Source organism: Pelmatolapia mariae, linkage group LG6 (assembly GCF_036321145.2).
Source record: "Pelmatolapia mariae isolate MD_Pm_ZW linkage group LG6, Pm_UMD_F_2, whole genome shotgun sequence".
In the NCBI taxonomy this organism is placed as follows: domain Eukaryota; kingdom Metazoa; phylum Chordata; class Actinopteri; order Cichliformes; family Cichlidae; genus Pelmatolapia; species Pelmatolapia mariae.
Genome location: NC_086232.1, coordinates 15787048 through 15804211, shown reverse-complemented (window position 1 = coordinate 15804211; position 17164 = coordinate 15787048). Strand labels below are relative to the sequence as shown.

Here is a 17164-nt window from a genome sequence, read left to right as displayed (position 1 = left end):
CAACAGCAAGTACAGCTGAGAATGAGACAGTAGCGTGTGTGTGTGTGTGTGTGTGTGTGTGTGTGTGTGAGCGCTACAGCAGATCTCTGATGTAAACATTTCGTCGGACAGCGTTGGACATGCCCTCATTAAACCGGAACCACACGTCACTGTTGCCCACTGCTGTCCCCATAGATAGATCTGCTCTCTTCTCACCTGCGGAGACACAAACAGGCTTTGAATGCACTCATTCGGGTCCAAGTATTTTCATATTTGATTAAGCTGGTGGCTTTTTTCACAATGAATTAAAAAGTTCACACTTCAATTAATATAAATTTTCCAGTCCAAATTTCTTAAACCAAAGAGTTTTCTGTCATTTCAGCTCAAACCAATGACTTTTACATCAAAAAATCCCACAACAGAGCTGATGCTGATCTGTTTAACTAGTTTAGCTCCAGTTTCACACTAAGGGTGAATTCTTTTTTTTTTTGGATGGAGGGCTTCAGGAGGTGGAAATAAGTTATGAACATCATCAGCCTTCAACTTCCAGTGGAAAATTTGCATTTAGGCAGCAACACTGCTCATTTACAGGTTATTTTTAACTTGTTCTATTAGCTCTACTTTTGGTCTCCTCCTTCTCCTGAGGAGCTAAATGCTAACTACTTGCTAACAGTGGTGTCTTCCAGTGAAAACAGCTGCCTGCTGCAGTGTAAAAACGACACGATGAGAGCAGTGAGGCTGAAGCCACAAGTACAATAAAAATCTGATCCATCGGCGTAAATATCTGTGGCTCAACATAAAGCTCTGTAAAGACAATGAAAGCTGCAGACTGATAATCATTTAATCCATACCATCCTTTCACTCTCACACTGTTTTCACATTATTGCATAATTCAACTATGCACCCATCTAAAGTACTGATGCATACGTTGACGCCACCAGATACAAATTAGTGCTTCTCAGTCCTCTCCACAAACCAATCCAATCAAAATAAAAGTCTGGGAAGCATTACAGAGGATGTGGAGCTGTGCCTGTTTTAGTAAATAAATCCTGCTTTGACCTACAAATGGCCACAGGTCTGCGTTTCCACCCTGATTACACTGCTCATCAATGCCCCTGATGGTGTGGTTTCAGGAGGGTTAGTGCTTTTAATGGGTTCACTTTTAATTGCCACAGAATCTGGAACAATCACACCAATTTAACTTCCACACAATATCTGCAAAATGCACTTTTTGGTCATACGGTAAATAAGACATGCACAGAGACATGTTACGGGTCCTGAGCTAACGATGATGCACTTTTCCAGAACTGCAGGAGGTGTGGAGATTTAATGTATTCAAACAGCAGTCACAGTTGCCTCCTCTGACTCAAAAGCACCAGCAGGCTCAGAAATTACCCTGAAGAGTTTTATTAGCATCCAAGGACTACAACTGCTACATCTCAGGAAAATGCAGTAAACTGATTTTAAGGAATACTGGACATTATTATTAATGTACATTTTAGGAAATAAAGATTAAGTATGTTTGTTCTATTGGATGATGCACAAATATAAGGATCGCGCTGTGCAAAGTAGTTTATTTGGCTAAGAGAGATATGACAATAAATGCAAGTGGTAACAGTGCTGGCAGTCCAGCAGCTCTGCCTGCAGACTGCAACAAAAACGCTTAATTACCAAAGTTACATAACACACATTAGTTGTTACCTCTGGTGCGTGTGGACCTGATGTGCTTTGAGGCATTAAGTATTTAAAAAAAATCAGAACAGCCTGTGTTTTCCACATTTGAGATAAATGAAGTCAGGTACCTGTGTCTGAGGACGGCTGTGGTCTCTGGGGTTTAGGGGCAACAGCTCGACCAAAGAAATCCACCTCAGGCTGCAGGACGCAAACACAACAACAAAGTGATGAGAAGGATGAAGTTAAACAGGAAGTTTCAAACGCTTTGTCCTCAATAACGAGGTCAATATCAGTGAACACACACACTCTCTCTCTCATTAGCCTAATTTCCCAGTTTCTCCGTCAGGGACTGTGACCCAGTGGCTTCTTATTAGCCTCATTCCTGCCCTCTAGAGGGAACTATTATAACTCTTATAGGCTCAGTGCAGACAGGCTGCTCCACTCTGGCTCCACCAGCAGGCACCAACTAACACCCACATGTGTGAGGAGCGCAGTGACCACACCCTGAACATACAGTAGAGTCTATAACAGTAAACATGTTACCGTCAGTGGAAACTTGAGCTTTGTGGTTTTTTTTCTTTTGTGCAGTCCTGTGAAAAACTAAGCACACCTCATGACTCAGTAACTTTAGCAGCAATATTGAGGTTGAAGGCATTCTGAGGAGCCTGTATATGACTCAGTGACTACAAGGTGCCCATTTCCTGTGGTTGTAAAACCGCCCCAAACCATCACCCCTCCACCACCGTGCTTAACAGTTGGTATGAGGTATTTGTGCCAATATATTGCGTTTGGTTTCAGCCAGAAATACGTTGTTCTTCTTAATAGACAACGTTTCACCATGAAAGTGTGCCAAATGTTAATCTGAGGAATTAAAGAATAATCCCAGCGGATTATTTCAGATTTTTTTATGACAACATCACCAAAACAATAGGCAAACATGTTGTGCAGCTAATGTGGGGCAATCAGAAATTAGAGAAAATTTAAGATCAGTTTTGAACAAATAAACAAAGCCTGTATGTGGTTTATAAAGCTTTCTCCTACGGTAGTGATTCTCCTCCCCTCCATTGTCACCTGGTATACACTCCCACCCCCATGAACTGTATCAGAGTTTAAGAGGGGGCACTTTCAAGTTAAAAAATAACAAATAAATTATTTAAATAAAAGAAAAAAAAAGTGTTTTTTCTGCTTTCAGGCCAAAAATAACAACTACAAATCCGACCATATTATCAAGCAGTGTTGGTCCAGAGCAGCAGTGATTTTCCAGCAGCTAACAGCGTGTCAAAGTGTTTGTGCGCCTCACCCTGCTCTCCACTGTGGTCTGCTTGACGATGTTCTCCAGCCTCTGCTGGTGGTTCCTGCTTGCTTTAGGACCGGCGCTCTTTTTGTCCTCCTCTTTCTGCGTTACACAGACACGGCGCATTACAAACACGTCACGTTAATTAGCACGCCCGGGGCCGGGTGCTACGTGTCCCGGAGTCTCACCGGTGCTGGGTTTCGCAGCAGCATCAGTTGCTCGGCCCTCCTCATCTTCTCCTGCTCCATCTCTCTGCTGATGGTTTGTTTGGCCTGGTACGTCAGCTGGCGGCGCGGAGGCAGGCCTGGAAACCTCACCACCTCCTCGACGCGCCTGCAAACCCGCAGTAAACACAAACAAACGAGACGCTTGCTGTTTACACGTAGTAAACACAAATGCACTTGTGATGCAACTGACACTCGGCTGAACCCTGTTAGATGACGAACAATAACAAAAAGCTTCCACTTCTGGTGCCGTGGTTGTTGTTTTGGTTTTTTTTCCCCCAGAATAAAACCCAGAATCTCTCATTCTCTAAAACTTTAATCCTCTTACTGCTGATCTCTAACTCAATCCACACACACACACAAACACTCTCGCTCACAGCCCCGTGGACCAATAAATACAATAAAAGCAGTCACACGGTTCAGTCGGCTATTTATTGTGGAATAGCGTTATGTCAACCGTGTTATCATTAGCATCTACATCTGCAGATATCATCTTTAACATCTGAATCCATACAATTCAACAACAGTTCTGTAACGAACAATAAAAATGAACAACACTGGTTAAACTTCATATTACTAAAATCTAGCTGCAGGTTACTTTTAAATTCATTTTAACCGTATTAGGACATATTAGGGATTTATAAGGACACACAGTCTTCTGCATGAAATCAGTTCTAGGGTTTATTTTAAATGACCTCTCCTCATCTTTCCCACTCTTCTTCCCTGCACATCTCCTCCTGCTCACAGCGTCCGACATGACCAATCACCAACTGCGGCCAAAAAGAGAGCAGTGCAATCAAATAATCTTGTCCTGCCTGAGCGCATCCGCTGTTTGTGATGTTAAATGTTTAGATCCACGGCTGTACTCTGTGCCTTTTATGCGTGAGATATCAGAGAGTGGAGTTGTGGTGCGCTTGAGAGGGCAGGTACAGAAAGGTGTAGATCAGCAGCAGCAGCAGCAGAGCCAGCACTAGAGGCAGGCACCAGTCGTTGGTGACCAGCACTTCGTCACAGCGAGCCTGCAGAAAGGAGCCGTCCTGGGCGTCGCGCTGCTCCTCCACACGGGCTGGCATGGCTGAGGTAACAAGCTGGTTATCCCATTCTAACTGCAGCAGGCGCCGGCATCCTCAGAATCACGAAAATGAGGGTGAACATTAAGTAAAAGTCTCCCAAGTTAAAAATGCTCTTTTTCTTCTTTTATCCTTTCATTCCTCGACCTTTCAAAAGGCCATCTCGTCACTTACTGCCTACTAACCTATCTAACTTAAACCCGCCCCTCCTTCCATCCTCTCCTCCATTCACCTGCATCCAACGGTGAGGCTTTACTGCTTGCTACCCTGCTTCAACCACGACCATCACACACACACACGCCCACCAGGTGTTAAGGGGATTAATCTCTTAAGCCTCCATGCAGAGAACCACAGTGTGGACAAGAGCAGTGACCTTCAACACCCCTCAAACACACATCAGCTCTGCATGAGTCCAGTGTACAGTGGAGTCCAGCCAGGTGTGCGCACGTGTGCATGTACTCACGGCTCCAGCACGTAGGTGTACTGTCCCTCTGGAGTGCGGTCCTGCCTGTAAGAGAGATTGTATGCCAGCATGGTGTCGATCAGCTCACGCATCTGCTCCTTCTCTCTGCTGCTGAACAGCTGTGGATTCACCTGAAAGAAGAATAAAAAACTTTGATATCATGACCCACCCACATCTATCTAAGCAGACACAGATGCTAAAACCTGGCATTTCAGGTCCTACATTTACAATGATTTTTGTCAAATTTAATGTTTGATGTGCAAAATTTAGGTTTATAAGATCTGCATCATAAAACCATAGATTTGTTGAAAAAAAGGCATCATCATCATTGCATTCTGCACATTTTGCACAGTTTTGGAGTTTGGGCTGAACATACAGGCATGTACCAAGGTTACAATGTAAGCTTTTACATACGGGCCGTAGTTTGGGACAGATGATGTCGAGAAGCAAGGTGAGGATATCAAGGGTCAGGCTAAGCTGACTGATCCTCGCTCTGATGCTTGCTGGGGTGTCGGCCAACATGGTGGACAGAGCGTTCTTGCAGCTGAGGAGCCGGGAGGAGGCCTGGACGGGACACAATAGTGACTGATCAGCAATGATGCCTTAAAAAAAAAAAAACGTGTTCTACTCCTTTTATCACTTTTCCTTCGCACTGCTGCACAAGTGTGTGTAGGAGAGTCGTACCTCGTGCTGGGTGTGGGGATAGCTGATGCGGGGCACGTTCGTGTGGGCAAACAGGAAGTGAAATGTGATGGAAAGGAAGGGCAGGTATTTCATCAGAGAGAAGTTCTGCCCGTGCAGAATCACGTGGCTCAGCTTGTCTGAGAAGGCCAGCCAATCCAGCGCCTCGCACACGCTCTGGAGGTTTGGGTCCCTCACACGCATGGACAGATAATTATCATACAGACCCTGAGGAAAAGAGATGTAGCGAACCATGAACTACTTTATATTCTGGAAACTTCCACATGAGTCAGTGCTCCTCCTCAGCTTTTCTGTACTGTAACAATGTTGGCTGCTCATATTAAGCAGGGTTAAAGTTTCAAACATTGAGGTCAGCGTGAGTAAAGAAATCCCTGTGAGCCAAAAACTCAGAAGCCCCACCCACCTGCTTTTCAAACCTTCTGTTTATGGCAAGCAACCAATCAGAAGAGAGTCAGCTTAAAGGTGCAAGAGTTAAAGAAGCTCGTTTCAGACAATCGATGAGCTGAGGAGCGGCGTGAGGGCCCGATATAAGATAACAAGCAACTTGAAATGAGCAGAGCAGGTCCCATAGAGTTTCCTGTATTACCTGAGAAACCTTTTCATATTCTCCACTAGACGAAGCCAGATGCAAGATGTGCTGGAACCTGTGAGCTCCACTTCCTGAACCCGGTCCGTCCTCAAACCCCTCACCGACACGTTTCCTGAAAATAATGAATAAGAAGGTTTTGTGAATACTCAGCTAGGTCAGAAGAAGTCAGGTTTTAGATCATTTATCAGTAATTTGCCACATATTGTCCTCTACACACTTCATACACCTGCTGTACCTTTTATTTGTGCCAAAGATTTAACATTATCTTATGACTGTTTACGATGGTCTGGCGGTCGCTTGTTTTTTAGGCAATTCAGTTTTATTTATATAACACCAGCCACCTCAAGGTGCTTTATATTGTAAGGTAGAGACCCTGCAATCAAATGACTGCCTGTGAGTAAGCACTTGGCAAGAGTGGGAAGGAAAAACTCCCTTTTAGCAGGAAGAAACCTCTGGCAGAATCAGGCTCAGGGAGGGAAAAGAAAAGACAGTGACTCGTTTCAAGGCTTCCTGCGACTTTCACCTGCTTCAACTGAAGACTTTAAAAGACATTTTAATACTAAGCTCAGTTCATATGCGCTATGATTATCTTCAAGGTTTATCTATTTATTTAGTGATATTTGCATAATTTTCACACCCATAGGTGTGAATTGTCGTCTCTCTCTCTGTGTTAGCCCTGTGACAGACTGCTGACCTGTCTCGGGGAACTCGCCGTACCGTTTTGTACGTGGTAACTGGAAGATTTCCTGCCACAGATGGAACAAGCCTTTGTTCTGGTCCTTCTGCCCCACAGAGACGCTCTGAATCGTCTTGCTGTCCAGCTGCTTGACGCCACGACTATGAAGGAACTGGACAGAAGCACAAACACATGTTTACACCGAATTCTTCACACTGGCTGTGCATCTGGCGGGCTTTCCTTCTCAGCCGCGCCACCCACCTGCAGCGTGTTGATGCAGGACCGGATGTCGTTGTCGGTCTTCTCGCACAGTGACATCAGGGTGCCCGTGTCTGCCTTCAGCCCCTGGCGGAGTGAGATCTGCAAACAGCGATTTCGTTTAAACAAGGATCAGCAGCGCGTGTCGAGATGTGTGCGTGCATCTGTGACTATGCTGACCTCTGCCAGTCTCTGTGCCAGGCGGGAAGGCTGAGTCTGTGGGAAAGCCAGGAGGAAAGCCTGCTGCCTGAGAGGCCGGAGAGCTGGGACATAACTTAAAAAGAAACAGATGAATTTAAAACAATAAAGAAGTAAAAATAAAGTAAAAACAATTAACAGATAACAGGTATTCACAGTTCCCACTCTGCTGTTAATGCCACAGGTTCTCTTACAGGTCGTTACAGATGCAGATGATTGGTCGCAGTAGGATGGACTCCCTCTTCTTCTTCTTCTTCGCCGTCTCCACGCCAGCCTCTCCCCCATGTCCATCTTTCCTGTTCAGAACTGCCAGCAGTATGTTGATGGCGGCCTGCAGAGCACATCAGAGGGCAAAGCATTAAGCAGGCTGCAGTCATTTAGCTGCTCTTTACCAATTTAAAGCAGGAGTGTACCGCAGGTGCTCCGTCAATCTCATCAATAATGAGGCAGTTCGGCCTCTCGTTGGCTCCCAAAACGGACTTCATCTGTGTCGCTGTGTCGATGCGTTTCTGGAACACCTCGGCGCTGCGATCGTCACTGCACAAACATCAACAACGCCAAGTGAGGTTGTGAAGAAGGAGGATGACAGTAAACCTGCCATCTCCATGATTTACTGCCACTATCTGCTCACTTATTATTATTGTGCCTAACCTGGCATTGATTTCAACCACGTTGTACCCAGCATGCTTTGCAATTACATGAGCCAGGGTGGTCTTCCCCAAACCTGGAGGACCGGATAGCAACGCCACCTGGAGAGAGGCCAAAATAAATCACACCGTGTATAAAAGCCAGGTAATCAAATGCAAACAGATGTGACAGATGTGCAGCTTTTAGACCTTAAATTTGGGTCGTTTGTACTGGTCCAGTTCGGCCTCCAGCAGCTCCTCGGTCACCTCAATCTTGCTCTTGAAGCGATTTTGATTCTGATTTCCTTGATTGGGTTTAAATGCGTTCTGATTGGCAGCCTGTCTGTCGGATCGGGCAGGGCGGGACTTCCTCTCTCTTCCAAACACTACGGTGTCCCACAGCTTCAGCCACTTGAGCAGACAGCGGTTGGTGAACTGAACGACACAAGACGCGCCACATCAACGAGCCACCTTCACAAAGACTTTAAGGAGGAAAGCTTATTCTAAAGTCACACAGAAACACTGCACATCACTTACATCGTCGCTGAGCAGCTCTGTGTAGTGACGCGGTGAAAATCTGTCCACCCACAGCCGGGATGCTCGGCCCTCTGTGTCCTCTGGATCCTCATTTTCTTCATCTTCTGTGTTTTCAGACTCGACTAACGCGTCGTTTACACTGCTGGAATGTGACATAAACACAAAAACACAGTTAAAACTCCTGCTCGTGTATGTAATCTCAGTCTTGATGTGTCTCACTGTGTCATAGTCTTCAGTGTCCTGAGCTTTTCCTAGTGTCAGTTTGTGTTTTGTACATTTTTCCAGTTTCCTGAAAAAACCATCTGCTTTACTTTTTCCCCTGCTTTTCTGAATTTTCTGTTTTGATAGTCCCTGCCCGTCGAAAATGACGTGGTTCTCTTGGCTTCATCAGGTGGTGACCTCCAGCTTGCACTAGGGTGGTTTGAAAATGAGTGTGAAGCGGCCGGGGTGAAAATCAGCACCTCCACGTCAGAAAGCTGGTGATTTAGTGGTCGCTCTCTGTTGCTGCCCTCACCTACAGACTTTGGGTAGTGACCAAAAGAATGAGATTGTGGATATTAGAGGGGGAAATGAGCTTCTTCCAACAGGTGGCTAGATGCTCTCTTAGAGATGGGGTGAGGAGTTCAGTTGTACAGGTCAAAGCAGAGGGGTTACTCCTCCGCATCAAAAGGAGCCAGTTGATGTGGTTTGGGTATATCAGACTGAGAGAAGACCTCAGGCCAGAGCCAGGACAGGGTGGAGAAATTATGTCTCTTGGTTTCCGCCCAGGCGAGATGGAAGAGGTGGCTGGGGAGAGGGAGGTCTAATTTTCCCCTCTGAGACTGATACTCCCGTGCCCCGGATAAGCGGCAGATAATGGATGGATGGATGACACAGCACTTATTCTGTGCACTTCAACCACATATCACACGACCCATATAGAATCACAAACTACATAACGTGCTTGTGTTTGGACTGTGGGAGAAAGGCTGAGGAAACCCACTCAGGGACATACACCAGCTGGGATGCAAACCAAGAACTTGCTGTGAGGCGACACCGCTAACCACTCCACCACTCACGCCATCTTATCAGTCTCAGCTGTTGTGCCGTTTTCTGTTTTTGTTATTTTACAACCAACCCAGTCTGTGTCCTCTTTTGAGCCCCACATGAGTGTGTTGATGTCTGTGAGTGAAACAGGAAATGAGTTACCTGGCTAACAGCTCTGTAAGACGCTGCGATTCCTCCACAACCTGTTGGTGGCGCTGCAAGATTTCAAAGGAACACAAGACATTGATGTGACTTTACAATAATTGTATGTGCTGCTATTAATGTAAGGGCTACAGCGCCTACATTATATCACACATTTTCAAATGAATTATATTTATAGGCTTTTGTCACACTGGAAATCTAAATGCTCTTATTCTTAGATCTTCCAAAATGAGACGAGCAGATGAAAAGTCCCACTATTAATACTGTAGCTATGAGAGCTGTACATGTAGAAAAACTGCTAAGTAAGCTGCTCTTCTATATCTCCCAGTCCTTCAACTTAGCCCCTGTTGTGCAGAATAAAAAAGTTAACGATGATAAAGTGAAGCAGAGCGTTAAAAAGCATGAAAACTGTCCACTGAAGCTACGCTTTGTGTTCTTCATTCGTGCTTCTTTGAGCTTTGAGGAAAACTGATGCTGCGACAACTGAATATGTGAAGATTATTTCTTGAGTTTCTTCATCTTCTTATTAGCATTTAGCCATTAGATTAACACAGAACACTAGCCAATCAGAGTTAGGGTCGGGACTTCATGGTCTCTGTAAGTAGCTTGATGATGAGATTTCTTAATTTGCTTTTAAGTTTATACTTTAAGCACATCTAAGGTCATCTTTGAGGTCAATATTAATTCTATTAATAGATTTCAATATAAATCCACATTTTTTAAATGAACACAATTTTTGTGGATAAAAAGTATTCTCGGTAGAAGCATTTTTTAACACTGGGTGCAGGGAAGGTGATGAGTCACTCACCCTGTCTGCTTCTTGCTCTCTCAGCAGTCCTATCGGCACTGCCAGCAGCCCCAGTCCACCCTGGGAGTTTGGTACTATTCTGGAGTCTGCTGTCTGAAGAGACACATGGAAATGTAGAGAGAAATAGAAATATTAACCAAACTCTGGAAGCTGCAGCTGCTGCACATGCTGCCTGTGCGACATTCAGCCTCACGGATAAATAACTGGGGGGCGTTTAACCTTTGTCTCTGCGTTCTCTTTCTGTCGGAGGTAGACCCGATTCCCAGACGAGTCCGTCACGCTGATGTAGTCTCCCTCTAAAGGAGGTCGCTTCAGCACACGCAGGGATGCCGACGCCGCTGTGGGAGGTCGCTGTGGAGTCAGTGGAATCTCAGCAAAGCCGCTGATATCCAGCACAGCAGGGGTAGAGCTAGAACAAAAAACATGTTCAGATGTCTCAGATTTATATTAAAGGCAGAAATCACGTTTTTGTACAATTATGATTTTAAAATAACAACTGTATCGTGCAGGTTATTGTTATGCCCATCTCCACGTACAACAATCCCATCAAGGACAAAAACAGAAACTGCTTAAATATGATGGAAAAAAGATGACTGCATTCAGCACCAGCTACATCTGCTCCTCAGGCACCTGTGCGCCGCTGTGCCTCCAGCAATACTCGCCACTTTGTTTCAAATGACTGTCATGTATTGTTTTTAAGTGCATCTTTCTTGTGTGTGAGTTTCTGCATTAAAATTTATTTCTGCTAGAAATGTTTGGGATTTTTAGGAAGATCTCTTTGCTCTGGTATCAATTGAAAGAGATGCAGATGAATGTTAATATAATATATGTCCATTATTGATCTCAAAAAATACAATAGTTCAATAAAATCGCCACAATATAACAAAGCAAATGAGCTCAATAAGTAAAAATCAAGGTAAAAATAAAACATAAATAAATAAAACACATTGAAGGTGTCTCTGAAAGAGTAAAACAGGTCAATAAATTCAATGATGCTAAACAAATCATTAAAAAAAAAAAAACCTACCTGATGGCGTGAGAGGGCTCATAGTGCTCTGGAGAGGATGGCGGTGTGATGTCATCACTCAGTGAAGGGACTTTGCTCTCTTGAACTTGTGATGCGTTGAACAGTCGCTTGACCACACCGGTGTCCTGCTTCTGTCGCTTTGCCTTTGGAGCTGAGAGAGGCAGGCTTAGATTAAAGCTGCAAATTAGACAGGTGTAAAACACAGGTGCACCCTGAGGGTGAACTCACTGATGGGCTGATCGTCCAGCAGGTGCTCTATATCCGAGATGTCGTCTCCTGGACCCTGACTGTGGCGTTTCCCCGGCTTGCAAGTTTCCTCTACGATGTTAAAGCACACATAAAATCATACATTAATTACTTCAGATGAAATTTCCTGGAGACTTAACCCTAACTTTATCTATCTTAACTTTATCACCACCATCCTCCTGAGCCTGACCGATTTGCTATCAGACCAGTATGGCTGTTTGCTGATCAGCTGACAAATGAAGAGGATGAAGAAGTGGGAGAAACACCCTTCAACCATGTTATAGTTGTTGAAGTTGCAAAGTCTGTCCTCAGAGGGCGCTCTGCAACTTCCCTGTTCCCAGCATGTTTTTAATGCCACAACCAGCCAGCTGAGCAGTCCATCCTTATTGGGTCACGGGGGTTGGAGACAGAGAGCACTCACATGTACAATTTAAAATGAACCAAACTGCATGTCTTTGGACTTTGTCGACCAGTTCTCGTGTTATCGCATTTCAGAATTTATTTTATATTCTACTCTGGTTTATAAATGTAACAATACATACAAATAATACAGTTTGACAAAGGGTTAGGTATTGTATATAGCTATAAATAAGTATGAATTAATGATATCAGAATCACAAACAACTGTACCACTGTGTGGTAAATGATTACTTTAAACTCTTCTCATTAATATGGGGAATTATTAGGGATAATAATGGAGCAGATTACAAACAATTTCTGATGTGTGGAGCCTGTTTCATCAGAATAGACAAAGGACTAAACAAAGAATTTAGTTATAAGTCTTATTCAAATACCACATAGTATGTATAATCATGGAGTTCACAGCCTCTTTGAGGGAATAATAAACCAAATAGAGACAAAAGTCAGCATTTGCTTGGATCTATAGTCCTGAACAGAACAGCACCATCAGTGAGGTGTCAGAGGGGTCCGAATTAGTTTTGCTGGATGATGATAACGTTAACTTCACTTGATTTATCTGGTGTTGCTAGTCCGGTTTCCTTTGCAGTTATCTGCTGGTGTAGGAGCATCTGAAACTGTGACACCAAGAAACTGAATAGGCTGACTGGGAAGGCCAAGGCTGCGCTGGGGAGTCACTGGTCTGGTTGAAATGACCAAAATGCACAAGCTATTGGATTGCAGAGAGGCCATTCGAATGCAGAGAACTTGCTGTCATGTTCAAGAAACCAGTTTGAGAGCATCTGTGCTTTGTGGTAAGTTGTGTTATCTTGCCAGGAGCAGACATCAGATGATGTGCATACTATAGTCATAAAGGGATGGACATGGTCAGCAACAACACTCAGATTTTCTGTGGTGTTTAAGTTATACTCAGAAGTATGCCACACTACATTTCACATTCACCAACCGTAATCATGGATGGATCTATGTTTGTCTATGTTTATGAGTAAATTCTGGCCCTATAATTTGAACACAGCAACAGAAGTCACAGCAGAGAACATTTTTCCAGTCTTCTACTCTCCAGTTTTGGTGAGCCCATGTGAAGTGCAGCCTCATTTTCCCATTATTAGTTCACAGAAGTGAAGTCACAGAAGTGAAGTAGCACATCAAATCCCCAGTAGATCAGCAGTTTCTGAAATACATGACCGTGTTTACATGCCTAAATGCATTCAATTGCTGCGATGTGACTAGCTGGTTAGATATGTGTGTTCACATATCTACACATATACTGTATATTAATAACCTATTTTTTTACTTTTATAAAGTCATAGCTACACATATCTAGATGTGTGCGTTCACATATTTACATATACGGATGAGTGTATAATCACTGCCTCTAAATCTTATTTGCAAACTCTACTTTATATTGCACCTGTACAGATATCTCAAACTCTATTTTCATTATATTTATTATTTTTCTTTATCTTGTGCTATTAGCTTGTAGCTTGAATGTATGCACTTCTATTTCTTTTTATTCTACCCGGAGTCTGTTTTTGTTGGGTTTTGCTCTATCCGAACACACTGACACAGCTTTCCCAAAGATCCTGAAAGCCATTTAAACGCACCTCAAAAGCCGTGCTGTTCAAAAGCAAAGCAGCCCTGAATTAAGTCTACTCCTACACAAAAACTCCACTTTTCTACGACGTTTTCCGAGAAGCAGCTCGGTGATTTAACAGTTGAATCACAGGCTAGCTACCCTTTGGTAATTTGAGTGTTTTGGACTCACCCTCCATCTCAGCCAGCACCTCCAGCTCGTCGGCAAACTGCTCCTCGAAGTCGTCCTGTACCTCGAACAGTTCATCATATTCGTCCATTTTGCCTGGTCCGATAAAACCCGAGACACGGCGGCTAAATAATCAGGAAAAATATTTCCCCCGATAACTTCTTTCTCAGCTTCGACAGCAGCTTTGGCACAGTCGAGTTCCCGGCAAATTTTTTGTTGTGAAGTATTACATCCGGGTAACTCCGTTGCCCTCACTCCTGATTGGCTATCGCAGTTCTTTCCTATTTCCCGTCATGCACTACTTGGCTAAATGATCTGAATAAAAAAATGCAGGCATTTCCCTCTAACAGTGCGACTAAATGTGTGCCAAGCTGTCTCCCTTAAAGCAGAATCGTTTCAGTTTCAAATAGACAAACTTTATTTCTGCTTGTTTGACCAGAGGGTGGCGCTGTCACTTCTCTTTAGTGACCTAGCTCGGACGTGTTCATTTTGAAGTTGCTTCTTTGACATTGTAATTTGCGTCTCATAAAGTTTTCTCTTGAGATAACATCAACTAACTCTGCACATATTTAGTTAAAGTGCCGTCAAACTTGCAAATATTCCAATAAAATGCACTAGTGCTGTCATCAAAGTCTATCTCCCAGCCCTAGAAAAGATTATTTTTATTTCTTACTATATTATTAATGTTGTTGACACAGACCTCTATGCACACCAGTTATTCTTACCGCTTTTACCAATACCACATATGATGTTGCACATGGTAATATTGTATATTAATAACTTATTTTTTATTTTCATAAGGTCATATTTCCCTGCAATGATCTTATTGTGCAGCCAATGCACTGTAAACAATGCACTGTACCGTTAAAACTCATGAAACACAAGTTATAACATCCACATATGTGAATATTACAAATTATAGACCTTCTGATATCTTCTTATATATTTTTTTCTATACGTTTTCTCAGTTTGCTGCTTTTTTACCACCAAAAGCTTGAAACAAACTGCAAACAAATTTACATCGAGTGGAAACTTAATTAAGTGATATTTTCTTAAAACGTGACTGGCGGACTTTCTGTTACCTGTTGCTGTGTGTTTTGCGAGTGTGAGAGTGGGGTTTTGTGTGGCTCTGTGTGAGAGAGAGATTAATGATGATGGTGTGCGTGACGTCAGGCCGTCTCCATCATCGCCATCTGCTCCTTATAGCGGACAAACACCGGCCAGCGGCTTGTGTGTGGCACTGAGTTAATTTCACATCAGGGAGCACAAAAGCAAGACCGATAAACTCTCCCTGACACCCACCCTTGGACTTCTCCATCCTTTCATGCTGTCACCAATGAAAAATGTACAGGTGTGCTCAGAGAAAAGGTACGCTTTTTCACTGTGAGGCCAGCAAAAGCAAACATGTCAGAAAACATAGCTTCAAACAAGTGTGTGAAACAGTAAAGGTCAGAACTCCTCATACAGCGCTGGCTTTATATGGATGAAATATCCAAACGGATGATGACTGATGAAACAAAGGTAGAGAAAAATAAACACTAAAATTGAAAAATACATGTATTTGAGAAAAAATAGAGCTTTTAAAAACTGCAGTCAGGTCCATATGATTTTTGAAAATTAAACATCTTTTCTCTAAACCACCTCAGTAGAGTTTATGTAGTGAATCGAAGTTGTACAGTCTAACACAATTTGACTGATAATTTGATTGTTTTTCATTCTTGGATGCCTGAAGTCTCACCATAAACTGTTTCCTCCACTGAAATGCTCTGCAGTCCTTTACTGCAGCCGCCTTAAGCTGCTGCTCATTTGTGGTTTTCTCAGCATTCAGTTTTCTGTTTAATAACTGAGAAGTATTCTCTATTTATATGACTCATAATTTATGGCCACTTATCATACCTCCAGATCTATTTTATTTCACACACTCTTTGTCTTTCCACATCATTCATCATAATTTAGTTGTCTTCTGTGGTCTTTCGGGCGTTCTTGGTGCTGCAGAGCTGACCGCTGCATTCCTTCTTTTTAAAAAATGAACCAGATAGTTGATTTGGTCACTTGTAAAGTTTTTGTCATCTCTTTTTCTTTTGGTTCATTTTGGATTTTAAACCTAACGATGGCCTGCTTCACTTGCATCAACGTCTCTCTGGACCTCACATCAAGAATTCCAGTAAACAGCTACCAAATGCAAGTTCTGCTTTTTGTATCAACTCTTTCAAGATGCTTAATGTATCATGAAATAGCAAAAGAGCAGATTTCACTTAGCCATTATGCTGTTTCTCAGTCAATTGTCCCATTAAGTTTCAGCCTCTGAAAATGGGGGACTGTGAATTAAAAACGCCTGTAATTCCTAGACTTCAGGCACATCTCGATTGACTAATCTAAAATCCACTGTGGTGGTGTACAGAGGCAAGATTATAAAATATGTGCTACTGTTCAGATATGAATGGCAAATGATTCTCATATAGTGCTTTTATACTCTACCTGAAAAGTCTAACAGAGCAATCAAAGCACTTTATACAACTTTCCTGGTTCGTACAAGCACTTTGTTGTCTACCTAAGGGTTTCTTACACGTTCATATTCTCATGTGTGATGACCTATTTCAGCATCTTGCCCCCGGATATTTGGCGTGCAGACTCGACCTGCTCTACCTCCTGAGCTATAACCACCCGATGTCTGCATTTATGTACCCAGTATAAATAAATAAATGGCAGCACAGTAGAGAGCAGACAGGAAGAGACAGAATGGCGAGGACATGCAGCAGAGGACTGCAGGTCAAAGTCAAATCCGGGCCGCTGCATTCAGCCTTTAGTGACATATGGTTTCCTGCTCACACTGTTAGCTAAACTGGTGCCACTTAAAATTTAAGCCTAAATACATTTTTACAATCTCATGACCTGCACAATGAGGCAAATCCTTTTTTATTCTTCATTTTATCCATTTGTTAAGATCTCATACTCAAAATAATTTATGTAAAAAGGAAAATACAAATTTTACACACATTAAAAAATGTTTGTGTGAATGAGTTTTTACAGACTGTAGCACAGACAGATTTTACAGCAGCAATTTTGCCATGAAGTAACAGGTAAGCATTAATTAGGGGTCTGATATGAAAGCATCCAGGTGTGTGAACTATACTATAGACAGAATAAACTAAACTACTACTATTTCATCAGAATAGCTGCTGTAAGGATACTCTATATTTATTATCCATTTGTGGCACTTTTCCAGCATTTCCAGCATCTTCTTTTGTAAAGAAAGGCCTTTATGGTGTCTTATTTACTTGTATCACCTCCTGAAGATATCAGGATGAAACCATAAACAGCTCAGACACGTTCTCACACACTTCCACTGACCCTGCTTAGCACTTCCCAGAACAGATTTTTGTGTGTTTAGACGCTAATGATTATAAACTTGTCATCGGCAATGAT

The 17164-nt window shown here is 42.9% G+C and overlaps 1 protein-coding gene across 1 annotated transcript; it reads right to left on the bottom strand.

Annotated features, from left to right (window-relative positions):
- Window positions 1-62: 62 nt before the first annotated feature.
- On the bottom strand, window positions 63-13930 carry chtf18 (CTF18, chromosome transmission fidelity factor 18 homolog (S. cerevisiae)). The gene is made up of 22 exons (XM_063475937.1): window positions 13742-13930; window positions 11542-11631; window positions 11314-11464; window positions 10506-10695; window positions 10287-10379; window positions 9479-9531; window positions 8291-8432; window positions 7964-8188; window positions 7779-7876; window positions 7541-7664; window positions 7322-7458; window positions 7110-7203; window positions 6933-7031; window positions 6713-6843; window positions 5993-6107; window positions 5389-5613; window positions 5119-5268; window positions 4705-4835; window positions 3136-3280; window positions 2954-3049; window positions 1782-1851; window positions 63-195 (listed from the first exon to the last, which is right to left on the bottom strand). The coding sequence occupies exons 1-22, from the start codon at window positions 13827-13829 to the stop codon at window positions 74-76; spliced, it is 2769 nt and encodes a 922-aa protein (XP_063332007.1). The 5' UTR covers window positions 13830-13930; the 3' UTR covers window positions 63-73.
- Window positions 13931-17164: the final 3234 nt, after the last annotated feature.